This window comes from Hemitrygon akajei, chromosome 5 (genome assembly GCF_048418815.1).
Source record: "Hemitrygon akajei chromosome 5, sHemAka1.3, whole genome shotgun sequence".
Classification (NCBI taxonomy): domain Eukaryota; kingdom Metazoa; phylum Chordata; class Chondrichthyes; order Myliobatiformes; family Dasyatidae; genus Hemitrygon; species Hemitrygon akajei.
The window spans coordinates 80,134,948-80,152,480 of NC_133128.1; the positions used below are offsets into that span (position 1 = coordinate 80,134,948).

General features: G+C 39.9%; 1 protein-coding gene across 3 annotated transcripts in view; it reads right to left on the bottom strand.

Annotated features, from left to right (window-relative positions):
* The window catches only part of LOC140727909 (ribosomal protein S6 kinase alpha-3), a 109,890-nt gene that overhangs the window by 19,267 nt on the left and 73,090 nt on the right, over positions 1-17,533 (bottom strand). For all 3 annotated transcript variants that reach the window (XM_073045868.1, XM_073045867.1, XM_073045866.1), the window contains 8 exons: positions 14,884-14,954; positions 14,369-14,457; positions 13,213-13,277; positions 12,879-12,981; positions 12,455-12,576; positions 9,633-9,755; positions 8,053-8,142; positions 5,975-6,133 (listed from right to left, as the gene is read on the bottom strand). In XM_073045868.1, coding sequence (XP_072901969.1) covers positions 5,975-6,133; positions 8,053-8,142; positions 9,633-9,755; positions 12,455-12,576; positions 12,879-12,981; positions 13,213-13,277; positions 14,369-14,457; positions 14,884-14,954 — 822 coding nt within the window. The remainder of the gene's footprint in view (positions 1-5,974; positions 6,134-8,052; positions 8,143-9,632; positions 9,756-12,454; positions 12,577-12,878; positions 12,982-13,212; positions 13,278-14,368; positions 14,458-14,883; positions 14,955-17,533) is intronic.

The window sequence follows — 17,533 nt, forward strand, 5'->3', positions numbered from 1 at the left end:
GGGACAGACTTTAACTACTTTAACTTAATACTGGCTTTGGAAGTGGTGCAGAGGTGGTTTGCCAGGTTGATTCAAGAGATGAGGGGTTTGGACTACGAGGAGAGATTGAGTTGCCTGGTACTGTACTTGCTGGAATTCAGAAGAATGAGAGGAGATCTTACAGAAATATAAAATTATGAAAGGGATAGATAAGATAGAGTTAGGAAAGCTGTTTCCACGGATAGATGAGACTAGAACCAGGAGACATAGCCTCAAAATTCAGGGGAGTACATTTAGGACTGAGATGAGGAAAAACCACTTTTCCCAGACAGTGGTGAATCTGTGGAATTCTCTGCCCAATGAAGCAGTGGAGGCTACTTCAGTAAATATATTTAAGACAAGGTTGGATAGTTTTTTGCATAGTAAGGAAAGTAAAGGTTATGAGAAAGAGGTAGGAAGGTGGAGATGAGCCCATGGCCAGATCAGCCATGATCTTATTGAATGGCAGAGCAGGTTTGATGTGCCAAATGGCCTACTCTTCTTCCTATTTCTTATGTAAGTGGTAGATTCAGATTTGATTTCAAAATAACAAACATAAAATAGATCTGGATAGGTATATGCATGGGAAGGGTATGGAGGGCAATGGTCCAGGTGCTGGTTGATGGGACTAGGCAGATTAACAGTTCAGCACTGACCAGGTGGTTTCTGCGCTGTAGTGTTTTATGACTCTATAATCTTTGGATTGCTGCCTGTGTCATTCGCCAGTGAGGGCAAGAAAATGATGACTTGGCAGATGAATGCATGGCTGAGGAACTGGTGCAGATATGACCTGTACACTTAAACTCGAGGGGCACTAATATCCTTACTGGCTGCGTACCACAGTGATAGGGCAAAATTGCAGTCAGTAGGATGAGTTGAAGTGCAACATGGGGCAAAATTGAAAAGGGTGATGGATACAGGACTGAAGGCGCTATATTTGAATGCATGTAGCATACAGAATAAGGCAGATGATGTTGCACAGTTCAGAGATCTGCAGTAAGGACATTATGGGCATCATTGAGTCATGGCTGAAAGAAGACCATAGTTGGAAGCTTAACATAAAAGGCTACATATTGTATCAAAAAGACAGGCAGATAGGCAGAGGGGATGGGTGGCTCTGTTGGTAAAAAGTGAAATCAAATCCAAAGAAAGAGATGACACAGGATCAGAAGATGTAGAATCCTTGTGGAGAATTTCCTCTTTGCAAGGGTGAAATGACCCTAATGGGATTTGCATACAGGCTTCCAAAAAGTAGCCAGGATGTGGAGTACAAATTACAATGGGATAGAAAAAGCATTTAAAAAGGGCAATAGTATGTTAGTCGTGGGGGATTTCAATATGCAGGCAGATTGGGTAAATCATGTTGGTGCTGGATCTCAGGAGAGAAAAATAGTAGAATAGAGTTTTATAGCAGCATGTGGTTGAGCACACTAGGGAAAAGGTAATTCTAGATTGGGAGCTCTGAAATGAGCCAGATTTGATTGGAGGAAAGGAATCCTTAGGAGGCAGTGATCATAGTAAGGTTTCAACCTGGAGTTTGAGATGGAGAAGCTAAAATCAGATCCATCAGTTTTACAGCGGAGTAAAGGGAATTAAAGAAAGGATAAAGTTAAATTCACAATGTTAATTGAAATTTAACAAACATGGCATTTAAACTAGTAAGGTGAAAAATGATGACAACTTCAAATACGAGTAAAATCGGATAACAAAATGCTAAAATTTGGTGAAAGTTTTTTTCAGCAAAATTCATTCAAGAGGATCAAATAACCAACTTCATCATACATGCTTTATTGATTAGTATTTGTAAGAGTTCTAGACTCACAGAAAGCACAGATATTTATTTGCCCTATTCTTGGAAATGCATTCCAAGGATCTTCTGTCTGGAGTGCCGACAGTGCATTTACAAGTATTTTCAATAACTTACAGTCAGACTCAGTGTAGACACAGGCCCTTCATCCCACAACAACCATACTGATTTCCAAGTACTCATTTAATGTCATTTTCTATAGTCATGAGTTGTTCAGTGCATCACATCCATGCCAATTTTCCTGACCATCTACACTAATCACATTTACCTGTATCAAGTCTGTATCCTTCTACGTGCTGCCTCTTGAACCAAAGAGGACAACTTCACTGATCTTCACTTGCCCCATCACTGAAATGCTCCTACACACTATTCACTAATTCTTCATCTCATGTTCTTTATATTTATTGTTTATTTATGATTATTTCTTTTTCTCTGTATTTGCAGATCGTTGCCTTTTGCACACTGAGTTCCCAAGTTGGTGAGGTCTTACATTGATTTTATTTTGGTTATTACTATGGATTTGTTCAGTATACCTACAAAAAATGAATCTCAGGGTTGTATATGGTGACATAAATGTACTTCGATAATAAATTTTACTTTATTTTCATTGTATCTGATTCCACAGCTTACTTTTCCAGTTATCAACCTCAGTGCAAAAAGTCTCTCAGAACCTCTCCTTAAACCTAAGCCCTCATTTTTGATGCCAACTTTATACATCTCTAAGGCCACCACCCCCAACACCTCTCTCTCCAAGCAACTGCCATCTATCTCCTCAATATTCAACACTCCTATCCAGGCAACTTCCTGAGGAGCCTGAGCATTTTCTCCACCACAATCACATCCTTCCTATATTTTGGTGAACAGAACTGCCCACAATACTACCAGTTATTTACAGGCTTCCCAACAGTGGTTGGGAGGTGAACCACAAATTACAACAGTAAATAGAAAAGGTGAGTCAAAAAGGTAGTTATGGGAGATTTTAACATGCAGGTCGATTGGGAAAATCAGGTAGGTAATGGATCTCAAGAAAGTGATTTTATTGAATGTCTTTTGATTTTGTTGAGATAGCTTTTTAGAGCAGTTTGTTGTTGAGCCTACTGGGGGGATCAGCTATATTGGATTGGGTGCTATGTAATGAACCGGAGGCAATTAGGGAGCTTAAGCTAAAAGAACCCTTAGGAACCAGTGATAACAATATGATTGTGTTCAACTTGAAATTTGATAGGGAGAAAGTAAAGTGTAATGTAGCGATAATTCAGTGGAGTAAGTAAAATTACAGTGGAATGAGAGAGGAGTTGGCCAAAGTAAATTGGAAGGAGATGCTGGCAGGGATGTCAGCAGAGCAGCAATGGCATGCATTTCTGGGAAAAATGAGGAAAGTGCAAGACATGTGTATTCCAAAAAATGAAGAAATAATCAAATGGTAAAATAGTACAACCGTGGCATACAAGGGAAGTCAAAACTATTGTAAATGCAAAAGAAAGGGCATACAACAAAGCAAAAATTAGTGGGAAGATAGAAGATTGGGAAGTTTTTAAAAACCTACAGAGAGCAGCTAAAAAATCATTAGAAGGGAAAAGATGAAATATGAAAGCAAGCTAACAAATAATATCAAAGTAGATAGTAAAAGTCTTTTTCAAATATGTTAAAAATAAAAGAGAAATGAGAGTGGATATAGGGTCATTAGAAAATGAGGCAGGAGAAATAATAATGGGAGACAAGGAGATTGCATATGAACTAAATGAGTATTTTGCGTCAGTCTTCACTGTGGAAGACACTAGCAGTATGCCTGATGTCATAGTGTGTGAAGGAAGAGAAGTGGGTGCAGTTACTGTTAAGGTGCTCAAAAAGCTGAAAGACCTAAAGGCACATAAGACACCCAGAGCAGAGCAACTGCACCCTAGGGTTCTGAAAGAGGTAGTTTTGGAGATTGTGGTGGCAGTAGGAATGATCTTTCAAAAAAATCATTGGACTCTGGCATGGTGCCAGAGGACTGGAAAATTGCAAATGTTACTCCGCTCTTTAAGAAAGGAGGAAGGCAGCAGAAAGGAAATTATAGACCAGTTAGCCTGGCCTCAGTGGTTAGGAAGATTTTAGAGTCAATTGTTAAGGATGAGGTGATGGACATAGGACAAGATAGTAACAAAGTCAGCATGGTTTCCTTCAGGGAAAATCCTGCTTGACGAACCTGTTGGAATTATTTGAGGAGATTACAAGTAGAATAGATAAAGGGGATGCAGTGGATGTTGTATATTTGGACTTTCAGAGGGCTTTTGACAAGGTGCCATACATGAGGTTGCTTAACAAGTTAAGAGCCCATGGTATTACTACAAAGTTAATAAAATGGTTAGAGCACTGGCTAATATAGTATCTAATATAGATCCTTTTCTGGTTGGCCGCCAGTGACTAGTGGTGTTCCGCAGGGGTCGGTGTTGGGACCACTTTTTTATATACTGTACATCAATGATTTAGATGATGGAATAGATGGCTTTGTTGCCAAGTTTGCAGATGATACGAAGATTGATGGAGGGGCAAGTAGTGTTGAAGAAACTGAAAGACTGCAGAAGGAATTAGACAGATTAGGAGAATGGCAAAAAGTGGCAAATGAAATACAATGTTAGAAAATGCATGGTCATGCACTTTAGTAGTAGAAATAAATGTGCAGACTTTTCTAAACAAGGAGAAAATCCAAAAATCTGAGATGCAGAGGGACTTGGGAGTCCTTCTGCAGGACACCCTTAAGGTTAACTTGCAGGTTGAGTCGGTGGTGAGGAAGGCAAGTGCCATGTTAGAATTCATTTGAAGAGGTCTAGAATACAAGAGCAGGTATATTATGCTGAGGCTATACAAGGCACTGGTGAAGCCTCATCTTGAATATTGTGAACAGTTTTGGGCCCCTCATCAAAAGACGTGCTGCATTGGAGAGGGCCCAGAGGAGGTTCACAAGGATGATTCCAGGAATGAAAGGGTTATCATACAAGGAATGTTTGATGGCTCTGGGTCTGCACTTGCTGGAATTCAGAAAAGGATGAGAGAGAATCTCATTGAAATCTTTCGAATGCTAAAAGGCCTAGACAGAGTAGATATGGATAGGATGTCTCCCATGGTGAGCAAATCTAGGAGAAGAGGGTATAGCCTCGGGATAGAGGGGCACCCTTTCAAAACAGAGATGCAGAGACATTTCTTTAGCCAAAGGGTGGTGAATTTGCCACATGTAGCTGTGGAGGCCAGGTCATTGGGTGTATTTAAGGCAGAGATTGATATGTTCTTGATTGGACATGGCATCAAAAGTTATGGGGAGAAGGCTGGGAACAGGGGTCGAGGAGGAGAAAAAAGGATCAGCCATGATTGAAAGGTGGAGCAGACTCGATGGGCCAGATAGCCTAATTCTGCTCCTATGTTTTATGGACTTGCGAAGGCAAACATACCAAATGCCTTTTCGTTACTCTACCTACCTGTATTGCCACTTTCAGGGAGTTATGCACTTGCACCCAAGGACTCTTTTTACATCAATGCTTCTAAGCTCCATGCAATAACTATGTCCTATGAGAATTTGACCTCCCAAGTACATTTCCCTTGCTTGTCTGGATTAAATTCCAGATATGCCTACTCTTTCAAACTGATCTACATCCTGCTGGATCTTTAAATATTGATAAATCAAATTTTGAGTATAGTCACTAGAAAGGAATTCAAGCAAAGCATTTAATTTATGATATCAATACTGAAATAAATGATCCTATCAACAAGATTATTATTTTTCAAGACTGATTAAAATTGTGCAAACTCACAGGAAAATTTTAAGTTTAATTCTCAAGACTTGAGAAAACAGACTATGACTTATGACTTGTCTGTGCTGATGACTTCCCTTCTACTACTACTGCTGTGCCAATTCTGGTTTGAGGTTCCATCCAAACATCTTGATGCAAGATATTTTCTCCAACCAGGAATCCACCTGGAGATGGTATAAATGCAGGCCGTGACTGGGTCTCCAGGGAAAAAGAGGTGGATAAGGGTAGGCATAGTTGAGTGAGAAACAAGGGTAGGTGTTAGGCAAGACTAGAAGTACAGCATTAGCAGGATTGAAATAATTATCATTTTCCCTATGGCTGCAATGCATGTAGTAATTGAAACAGTATTGGAAATACTTACCCCCTGAGCATGCAGATAGTCCAGAGTCTTTGTTATGGTATACAACACAGCATTGGCTTCACGTTCTGAGAAAAACTTTTGCCTGAGAATTTTATCCAGCAATTCTCCTCCTTTCATTAATTCTGTGACTAGATACACATATTTGCCATCATGATAAACCTGTAGACATAACAGTAATATATAGTGTTATAATTAATATTGAATAACATCATTCAGTATTACTTCCGCATGCATTATGCTCTTGGCTTCCCACTGAATAGTGAAATAATGTCAAACAAAAGAAAATCTGCAGATGCTGGAAATCCAAGCAACACACAAAAAATGGCGGAGGAACTCAGCAGGACAGGCAGCTCTTATAGAGAAAAGTACAGTCGAGGTTTTGGGCTGAGATCCTTCATCAGGACTGGAGAGAAAAAGATGAGGAGTCAGAGTAAGGACATGGTGGGGGGGGCGGAAGGGGAGGAGAGACACAAAGTAATAGGTGAAACTGGGAGGGAGAGATGGTGGAGTAAAGAGCTGGGAAGTTGATTGGTGAAAGAGATACAGGGCTGAAGAGAGAAGGCAGCCATAGAAGAAAGATAAGGGGGAGGAACACCAAAAGAAGGTGATATGGAGATGAGGTGAGAGAGGGAAATGGGAACGAGGAATGGTGAAGGGGGGTATGGGGAGAGAATTATTGGAGGTTCAAGAAATCAATGTTCATGCCCTTAGGTTGTAGGCTACCCAGACAGAATACAAGGTGTTGTTCCTCCAACCTGAGTATGGCCTCATCGTGACTGTAGAGGAGGCCATGGACTGACACATCGGAATGGGAAGTGAAATTAAAATGGGTGGTCACTGGGAGATCCCAATTTTTCTGGCTGACAGAGCATAGGTGCTTGGCAAAACAGTCTCCTGCTTCTTGCCGGGTCTCACCGATGTACAGAAGGCAACACTGGGAGCACCGGATCCAGTAGATAATCTCAACAGACTCTCAAGCGAAGTGTTGCTTCACCTGGAAGGACTATTTGGGGCCTTGAATGGTACATAGGGGCAGGTATAGCACTTGTTACACTTGCAATGATAAGAGCCAGGAGGGAGATCAGTAGTTAGGGATGAATGGACACGGGAGTTACATAGGGAGTGATCCCTGTGGAAAGCATAAAGTCGGGGGGGTGGGGGGGTGAAGAACAATACGATCCCAATGGAAATGGTGGAAGCTACGGAGAATTATGTGCTGGACATGGAGGCTGGTGGGGTGGTAGATGAGGACAAGAAAAACCCCATCCCTCGTGGAGTGCCAGGAGGATGGGGTGAGGGCAGAGATGCACAAAATGGAAGAGATATGTCTAAGGGCAGCACTGGTGGTGGAGGAAGAGAAGCCCCCTTCTTTGAAGGAGGACATATGCTTTGTTCTGGAATGAAAAGCCACATACTGAGAGCAGATGTGGCAGAGTTGGAGGAATTGAGAGAAGGGGATGGCACTTTTACAAGAAAGAGGGTAGGAAGTAGTATAATCTACGTAGCTGGAAGAGTCAATAAGTTTATGATACACAGTAGATAAGCTGCCTCCAGAGATAGAGATCAAGAAAGGGGAGGAAGGTGTCAGAAATGCACCATGTAAATTTGAGGGCAGGGTGGAAGTTTGAGGCAATGTTGATGAAGTCGACAAGCTTTGTATAAGTGCAGAAAGCAGTACCAATGCAGTCATCGGTGTAGCATAGGAAAAGTTAGGAGTGACACCAGTGTACGCTTGGAACATAGGCTGTTCTACGTAGCCAACAAACAGGCAGGCATAGCTGGGACCCACGCAAGTATTCATGGCTACACATTTTGTTTGAAGGAAGTGGGAGGAGCCAAAGGAGAAATTATTGAGAGTGAGAACAAGTGAAATAATGTACAATGTTTTAACTATAGGAGTGAGAGGGTACATCACTGAAACATAATGGATGTGGAAGATGTTTTCTCCTGTAGGACAGTTTAGAACTAGGGATAAAAGGTCATCCATTTTAGACAAATGAATTTTTCCTTTGTTTAAATTACATACAAACAACAAGATTGAGGCTGCAATGTGGGTGAAGTTGAAAAACTGCTCTTACATCTTTCAAGGTAATGATATTGGGATGCTGCCCATAGCGCAGTAGAATGTCAATCTCTTCAGAAGGATCTCTCTTGCTTCTATCAATTATCTACAAAACAGTGGTAAATCGTGGAGCTCAGTATTAGAATACACAACTCTTAAATTATCATAGAATATCAAATGGTCTTATACATTCATATCAACATTGTTTTGTGTAAATAATACAATGTTCAAGGTTGATGGATAAAATCTTGAGTTATACCAGAAACTCAAAACATTTCTTAGTTAACTGCAACTTATGTTAAGATAAGCTGCTTAACCACCTCTTTTTTAAAAATAAAATGTTCCCCCAATTATCACCAAACTCCTATAAATGTTTTATAATGGGAAGGTACATGTCGAGGTGGTCACCACTGATCAGAAAATTAACAGGACCACTGTAGATATGACAAGCAAGAGGCTGAATATTCTTCAGCAAGTGACTCCATTCCCAACTCAAAACCTTTATGCTAAGTGCAAAGTATGAGCAGAACTAACGTTGGAATCCAACACTTGACTAGATACATACAACTGCAACGGAAGTAGCGCGATGCCATTTAGTACATTGACCTCTTCCACACCACTGCAATTTTTTTTGCTGAACACATCCAGATGCTTATAATTTCCTGAACACCCTCATAACTATGGCTACTACTTACAAGAAAGTAGACAACTATCTTTTGGGAATGCACCATATTCACAGCCAAACTGTGTTCTACTCTAGCTTGGAAATCATTCTTTTTCTGTTGGTGAAAATCCTGGAATTCACCATTTAAAAGAATAACCTTTATAAGAACCTCAGTTGCTGCTAAAGGAGATTCTCTACTGCTTTTCTTAAGGGATAAGCAATAAATTTTCACCTAGTCAGAAACGCCCCAATATAACAAACAAACAAACCACACCTCCAACATTCTCTTATGAGGAGAGAGAACTTCTTTTTCAGAATCCTCAAAAAATAAACCACTTAAGCTTGTTCTATTATTCAGATTTCAACTTATCCAAAAACCAAATCCCCATATACTAAAATGGAAAAGGAGTTGTGTTGGGGTGAAGGAAAGAACAAACTTAGAACTTTAATAGAGTGCAAATGTATCTTCATAATCTTATAACTACAATTTTAGAATATATTGACATCTAGGATTAGCCTAAATGAACATGAACCCTAATGAGTGACAATAAATCAATTTACTTAAGCCAGTCAAGGACTCCTCAACAACAGGCTCAATCTGAATAGATCTGCTAATTTCATTCATTGGTATAGTGACAGGTATATCTGCATCAACTTTCATGAAGCTAAGCAAAACATCCATCCCCACCACCATTCAGAATGTGCTCTCACCAGGAAGATGTTCCACCTCTGACACAATTTTTTAAACTGAAACTGTTACGCATACCTTTAATTTTTCATATTAATGCTCACCTGGCTGAAATTGTGCTCATCTGCCTCTACAAGCTTCCACTTATCCAAAACGCTGCAGAAAAATGGCAGTTAAGAAACAGACATCCAAAGCTTATTTCCAGGTTTTTGTACTATAAAATTGGAATAACGAAAATAGTTACCTTAACAGCATAGTCCATGTTAGTAGATCTATTCACACATCGTTTGCAGATCGAATAGGAACCCACACCAATGTCCTCTTTCAGGTCATAATTGTCTGCAAATTGAATACTGGTTCTGTGCAACTGTAGGAGGAATAAAAATGCAAAATAAATTTAAATCTAATTGATAGTATTGTTTTCTTTATTATGAAGTTTATGGATTTAAACTATTTTGACACAGAAACCATTATATCCCTAAACTAATTAGTCATTTGTTAAAATCAGGTGAAAATACAAATGATGTGTTTAACCTCTTTAGCCTCCTGTCATCTTCTACAGTTTCATTCATAATGGCTTTGTGACCAAGTTTGTGAATGATATAAAAATAGGTAGAGGGACAGGTAATATTGAGGAAACTAAGTCTGCAGAAGGACCTGGACAGATTAGGAGAATGTTGAATACAGTACAGGGACATATATGGGCATGCACTTTGTTAGAAGAAAAAAGTACAGATTTTCTAACAACACACAAAATGCTGGTGGAACGCAGCAGGTCAGGCAGCATCTATAGGAAGAAGCAATGTCAACGTTTCGGGCTGAGAGCTTCGTTAGGATTTCCTTGTGTTTGACAGATTTTCTAAACGGTGTGATTTCAGAAATTGGAGGTGCCAAGGAATTTGGGAGTCCTAGTGAAGGATTCCCCAAGGTTAACTTGGTGATTGCATTGGTAGTAAGGAAAGTAAATGCAAAGTTAGCATTCATTTCAAGAGGACAAAAACATAACAGCAAGGATATAATGCAGAGTCTTTATAAGGTGGTCTGACTAACACACTTAGAGTATGAGAGCAGTTTTGTCCCCCCAATCCAAGGAAGAATTTTCTAGGATTATAGCATTGATACATGGAATTGCAATAGGCCATAGAACATAAGAAACATACAGCTGATTTGCAACTTAATTCTATCCATAAGCTATAAGAACAGAATTAGACCATTTGATCCATCGAGTCTGCACCACTATTTCATGATGACATCCTTTTTTCCTCTCAGTCCCAATCCTCTGCCTTCCCCTTCCTAATCTGCCTTGACATGAAAATCTAAATAACCTTACTATTAAAAAGCTTTTAAATTTGTTTAATTTAGCCTAAGGAGTTAATTGGTAATGGAATGGGGGTGGATGCTGTAAAGGAGGGGAATGGTGTTCATGAATTTCAAAGTGCATAGTGTAATAAAGTATGTCTGTCTGTCAAAGTGTGTGATGACATTACACCCAAATTGCCTAGCCCCAATTTTAAGATGCGGCAGTAAAACTGTGTTAGACAATTTGCAACAGGTAATAATCTAATCTTGGAGCAAACGTTGGATTAGATACTCTTTTTCCAAATTGGTGTCACTTCATATTTTTTAAAAATTAATTGCCTGAGGTCAAAGAGCCTCAGAGTAGCATGTTCTGAGCCAGCTGGACAGCAATCCATCAGCATAGCTTGAAAAAAATAGACCACAGCGCAATTACAGCAAAAGCATCATTATTGGGCATTTTGTGAAAATCAATCTTTCTTATATCAACATGCAACACTTGTCATTCCAAATCAGTGAACTTGCTACTCCAGTGGTGATCAAATTTAAATAAAACTGGTATTGAAAGGCATAGGAAATAGAGCAAATTTAATCAATGGCAGAGACAAAACATTTTAATAAAAACGGAAAATGCTGCAAGTACGAAGTTAACATAGGTGAATGAATTTTTATTAGATTCCCTCTGCATAACTAATGAATAGACCTGAAATACTAAATAGTTTCCGTTTAATAAATGTTGTCTAACATGGAAAGCATTTCAGTTTTAGATCAGTCAAGTTCAAATAAATATATTGAAATTTGACCTCAGATGGGAATAGAGAGAATAAAGTTCAACATGTTTGGTACTTCTTATTGGCAATACCTTTAAAGGATGCATAGTACCACAATAAAAGTATATTAATATGAGCAGTACACCATGCCACAAATCTTCTGTTCATTGAACATGCAAGCTAAAATTTTTTGAACTTTTACAAAATACATATTTTCTTAAGTTTAGAAACATTTTGAAGATTCTATGCTGGCAGTTTAAAAAGTTATGGGATGACATTAGAAAATTTAAACTTCCAATTTTCAGCCAACTTGCAAAGCAGGATGGACAAGGAACTGGTCATTTCACTTTGTTGAAATTATTAAAAACAGAAAAGTTTAAAAATACGGTTTTTAAAAATGGGATGATGCCATGTTTTTATTTCAGGTGGGTTCAGCATCAAATCTGGATGATATCAAGCCTTTAACAGGCGTTGAAAACCACTTTCAATATATTTTGTTTTGCGTATTGTATGCTGTGCTCTCTTGCAGTTGCTTTTAAAAGGAGGTTGAAATCAATTTCAGACTAATACAGTTTTGGAAAACACATTAAACAATATACAAGGGAACAGAGGAACATATTTCTCAGGAAGAAGTTTACACATAACTCAAATTTCTGAATCAAATTTAACACATCTAGCCAAATTCTTTGGTCAGGATTTGTCCTTGTTGGTACCTGTATTTAGGACATAACCACGAATAATCAGGGACATTTCCACTGTATTTGTACCTTGATTTAAGGAAGCTAATATCATGTAAAGGGTCATTTTAACTTCTTTCAATGTGATTCCCAAAGAATTTGTTGTGGAGCTTCAATCAAGTTTGAACTAAAATATCACCAAATTTCTTCATTTGAATTTAAAATGTAACAAATGCTTTTGACCAAAAAAAAGATACTTTCTTTGAATTAGTCATTCCTGAAATGTTCAAACATAGTTCGCTTGTAATTTTCACTTTCATTACCTGTATAACTGGATGTGTAGCTGTTTGCATGGGCTGGGGTTCTTCCTCTGAGGTATTAGCCACAAAACTGAATCCACGAAAGAGCTGATGAGCATTGGCACTGGGTGGAATACCAGGAGAATCTAAACAGCATTATATTTGTCAATAGACTTTACAGAGACCATATTCACATGCTTCTGAAAATATATTTCAATTGATGTACATTGCACAATGAACTATTTATAATGACTCAATCGAAGGAGCCAGTCATTTACACCCGGGTATATTTTAATTTCACACCACAGACAAAGAAGCTGCAGAACAAGTAAAAATTTTGCATGCAATGGTTGTACAGCCCATCCTTCAACACACAAGTGCATCACAGTTGAACTGGCAATAAATTTATGGATCATTTACATTTACAGTGGCTTTTCAGCAGCATTACCTTTTGGTGTTTTTGCTGTGAATTCTGGATCAAAATAGAAAGTATCCTCTGGTCTACCAATTGCAGGTTTGAAAGGTGGCTGTATTTCTCTTCTGCACAATTTCTGAAATTAATCATAAATGAACATACATTGGATGAAACACTGAGTAATTGTGCAGAAAGATTTGACAAAATTCCAAAGTTGAAAGCTACACTCACAAAATCTTGCAAAAATAAGCAAGACTTACTTTTTGAAAATAAAATAATTACACCTTTCTACATACAGTACCTATTTATGGTTAATTAAAAATTAAAATTCAATCTAAAAATGACTTAAAAACACACACACACTTACATTCCAATCAATGGTGGAAAAGAAACTGTGTCTTTTAATTTCTTCGACACCATCTGGACCTGCTCCTGATTTGAAATAAAAGGTACAATTTATTTGTGATCCCCTCTCCACCACCCAGCACCTTAATGCCTCATTATAAAACAATGAATAGAAAATTTTCAATCTAAAGATCAACAAGAAAACAATTTCTATCATAATATGTTCCACCATCCTTGCCATCAAAAACTAAGTAATATTGATGTTATAAGTGGATCTTTCATTCCTATTATGCCCAAGGTTCTCAATGACCACATAATGCATGATGATTATAGTGGCAAGTGGCAAAAGAACACTGATGACCAAATTGCTGCATTTGAATTGAATCCATTTCTTGACTGCTGTACAAGATATTTATTCCTACTCTCTAACATTACGAGACAATCAAAGAAACAAAGCTTGTATTTAAAGCAACCACCTTTCAAATCCATTGCAGACCATCCAAAGCACTGTTTCAAGAAAATAATTTACCATTGAACTCCTGCCATGGTTGCAATAACTACGATAATTTAAATTTCTTCTAAGTAACATTGAGCAAAGATAAATATTAGCCAGAACTTTAGAACATTAATAAGAATATTCCCCCCAACCCTCTTCAAAATAGTACTACAGAGGTTTTCATATTAGCCTGGAAAAAGTCATAGTTCAGTTGATGGTGAGCTCAACTAAAAGGCTGCACCTCCAGCTGGGTACCAGCTACAGGGCAGAGCATCTGCTATGTCTGTAACTCTTCAGTTTCTCATTCCATTTAGTGTTTATACAGTTAATTTAAAAAACACTATTTCCACTGGCAGAAAAATGAATTCTCTGAAAACTAACCTGAAGTAGCTGGAGGGTAGAGAAAGCCAAATGAGAGCCTTTTTGTCACATTGAGTTCTGAACTGGAATAAACTACCTGAAAGTAACTTAACTGTAACCTTCAAAATAGATGCAATTGAATAACTGAAAATATACCAACAAAAAGGAAATTTACGGCTATGCCCAAAAGTCAGGCAAATAAGATTAAGATTAGGTATGCCTATGATAAAGCAAATTACCAGCTTTTATGCTTTATAATTCTATAAATACATTGCTTAAGCTTCCAGTGCATTAGTTATTTATATATTAGCATCATAAATACCTAGTCGATTTCCAGGATTGCGTTTGAAAAGCATTCGCAATAGGCTTTGAGAGTCCACACTTAAAAATTGAGGCATTCCCAGTTTTGCTCTGCAAGAAACATACAAGCAATTAGTAACCACAAGGGATCCTGGAAATCCAGAGCAACAGACCAAATACTGGAGGAACTCACTAGGTCAGGCATCATCTTTGGAAACAAATAAACTGTTGATGTTTTGGGCCAAGACCCTTCAATCAGGACTGGAAAGGAAGGGGGAAGAAGCCAGACTAAGAAGGTAAGGGAGGGGGATGAAGTAAAAAGCTGGGGGTGATTAAGGGTTGGAGAAGAAATCTGACAGGAGAGAAGAGTGAACCATGGGAGAGAGGAAAGGAAGAGGGGGCACCGAGGAGGTGGTATACAGGTAAGAATAGTGTTACAAGCAATTAAGAAACCTTCCTTTGCAGAATGGAACACAAGAACAATACTTTCAGCTGAAAACTATAATTTACAGGCCCAAAATACTGAAGGATACTTACTTTAGGATCATTGTCATAGTTTCTTTTCTGTCCTTCCCTTGAAAAGGCAAGGTGCCTGTAAGCATTTCAAACTAGAAAGAAATACAGAATTAAAGTTACTCTAGCACCATTTTCAAATACAAAATGTCCAAGACAAGGTGTCAGCCAGTTTTGGAAATGACTGCATGGTCAGGTCCCAGAAGACAAAGTTCATTTGTTTGGTAAACTGTCTATTTAAAATAACTGAAATAATGGCTTTAAGAAACTTTCAATAAAATTGCAGCAATTTCTCCTGAAAGGTTTATCGGAAGAGAACACCAAACAAATTACGTTCATGAGGTCACTAGTACAACTACCACATTTGATTAGCGCAGAGATTATACAATCATCTCCATTCCAACTACAAACAGCAGCTACTACTGTAGGATTTTTGTGACTAAAGCACGAGAATTGTTTTATGAGCTTAACAAAATTATGAACAAATCACAAACAGTTGCCTTACTCCGACATCATTATGTCAGTCTCTTAAAGTATACACAACAACTCAATGATTGTGATTGTGAATTGTGTAGAACAGTTTCTATTTTTCACCAAAACCGTCATTGAGTGTCCATCTGGAGCTCGAATGAGTCACTCGAAACAGATCCTATGTGCCTTGGTTACAGTAACAGCAGGAGCCTCTGGTTGTTCATCCAGGTCATGTCATGATGCAGGGGCTTTGACAGTGAGACCATCCAGGTCTTGTTGGGCTGGTTTATGGTGATCTACTGAAACACATTCAGGTTTACGCTTCCTATCTACAATAAAACCGTGTCCCATTCCAAAACGTGGAAAGCTCCATTGTAAGGGGGCTCATGGGGATCCCACCACCAGCCACATCTTCCCCTCCCCCCCACTGTCGGCTTTCCGCAGGGATTGTTCCCTGCACGACTCCCTTGTCCATTCATCCCCCCACCCCTCCCCACCGACCTCCCTCTGGGCACTCATCTCTGCAAACGGAAGTGCTACACTTGCCCCCACACTTCTTCCCTCACCACCATCCCAGGCCCCAGTCCTTTCAGGTGAGGCACCACTTCACCTGTGAGTCAACTGGGGTGATATACTGTATCCGGTGCTCCCGATGTGGCCATTTATACATTGGGGAGACCCGCCGCAGACTGGGAGACCGTTTCACTGAACACCGGCGTTCAGTCCTCCAGCAGTGGCGGGATCTCCCTGTGGCCACACACTTCAATTCCACAGACCACTCCCACTCCAACATGTCTGTCCATGGCCTCCTCTACCGTCAAGATGAGGCCACATGCAGGTCGATGGAGCAATACTTTATCTCCTGCCTAGGTAGCCTCCTACCTGCCGGCATGAACATCCAACTCACAGACCTCCGTTGATACCCCTGCCCCCCCTTACCCCCATCCCTATTATTTTAGTCTGGTTCTCTTTCTTTTTCCCCTCTCACTATAATCTCCCCCCAGCCCTACCTTTCTTTCTCTTTTATTTCCCATAATTCTCCACCTTCCCCCTAGCCCATTTCCCTCCAGCCTATCACTTCCCAGCTCTCTACTTCATCCCTCCCCCCACTTCTTATCCCCTCTCCACCATCCCATGTTACTTCACTCCTGATGAAGGGTTTCGGCCTGAAACGTCGTCACTACCTCCTCCCATTGATGCTGTCTGGCCTGCTGAGTTCTGCCAGCATTTTGTGTTTTTAAGGTAGAATGAAGGTCAACTGTAACTCAAAAGTGCAGTATGCCATGATGGGAGGTAGGAATAGGTGTAAAAGGACTGAGTTTACTGAGGAGAGCAGATTGCTGCTGAGACACCAACTAGGTGATCATGGTATCTGGAATAAAATCATCTGGCACCCGTAGCAGCTGCCCGTATACCAACTCAGCTGCAGAAGACTGCAGGTTCTTTTTGAAGCCATCCTGAGCCACCAAAGAACCCACAGGAGATGATCGTGCCAAGACTAGTCCATTAGGGAGGCTCACAGAGCAGCCTTTAAGGAACGGTGAAACTACTTACACAGGTCATGGGACTGCAGGTGATACACCATGGTGTGAAGCAATTTAACACCTAGTTTCTGAGCTATTGGGGCTTGCTGAACAGAGTGACCTCGGGGTTGATGGATACCCGGGCCACGTTGTATAGCCCACTAGAGTAAGGAGATGCGTGAAACTGTGGGTGGGGGAGAAGAGGACCAGCCAGGTCCATATTGACGTGGTTAAGCTGCTGAGGAACCTTGAAAGATGTCAATGGTGCCTGAACGTGAGTAAATTTTTCACCTGCTGACACACAACAAAGCTGTACTCCAGTCTCACATGGCCCTCACAAAATTTAAAGCAACCAGTTTCTGTGAAGCCTCCCTGCCTGGATGCAAGAGGCCATGAATGCCTCCAGTTTGCAGGCACAATTGTGCGAGGGGGACTGGCTGAGACTGTGTCCCCGAATTTCATGTCAGCAAACTGCAGGCCCATAACTGATGCCCTGTAAGTCCAGATCTCTGGGTCAGTAGCTTGGTTGGCTGCCATGCCGGCATAATGTGTATGACATTGACAGTAGGCCGTGAGAGGCAATCACCCACAGCATTATTTTATCCTTTGATGTGGTGTATGTCAGTCATGAAGATGGCGTTGCTGCCATTCAGACCAAGTGTCTGATGCTTTGGCTATCG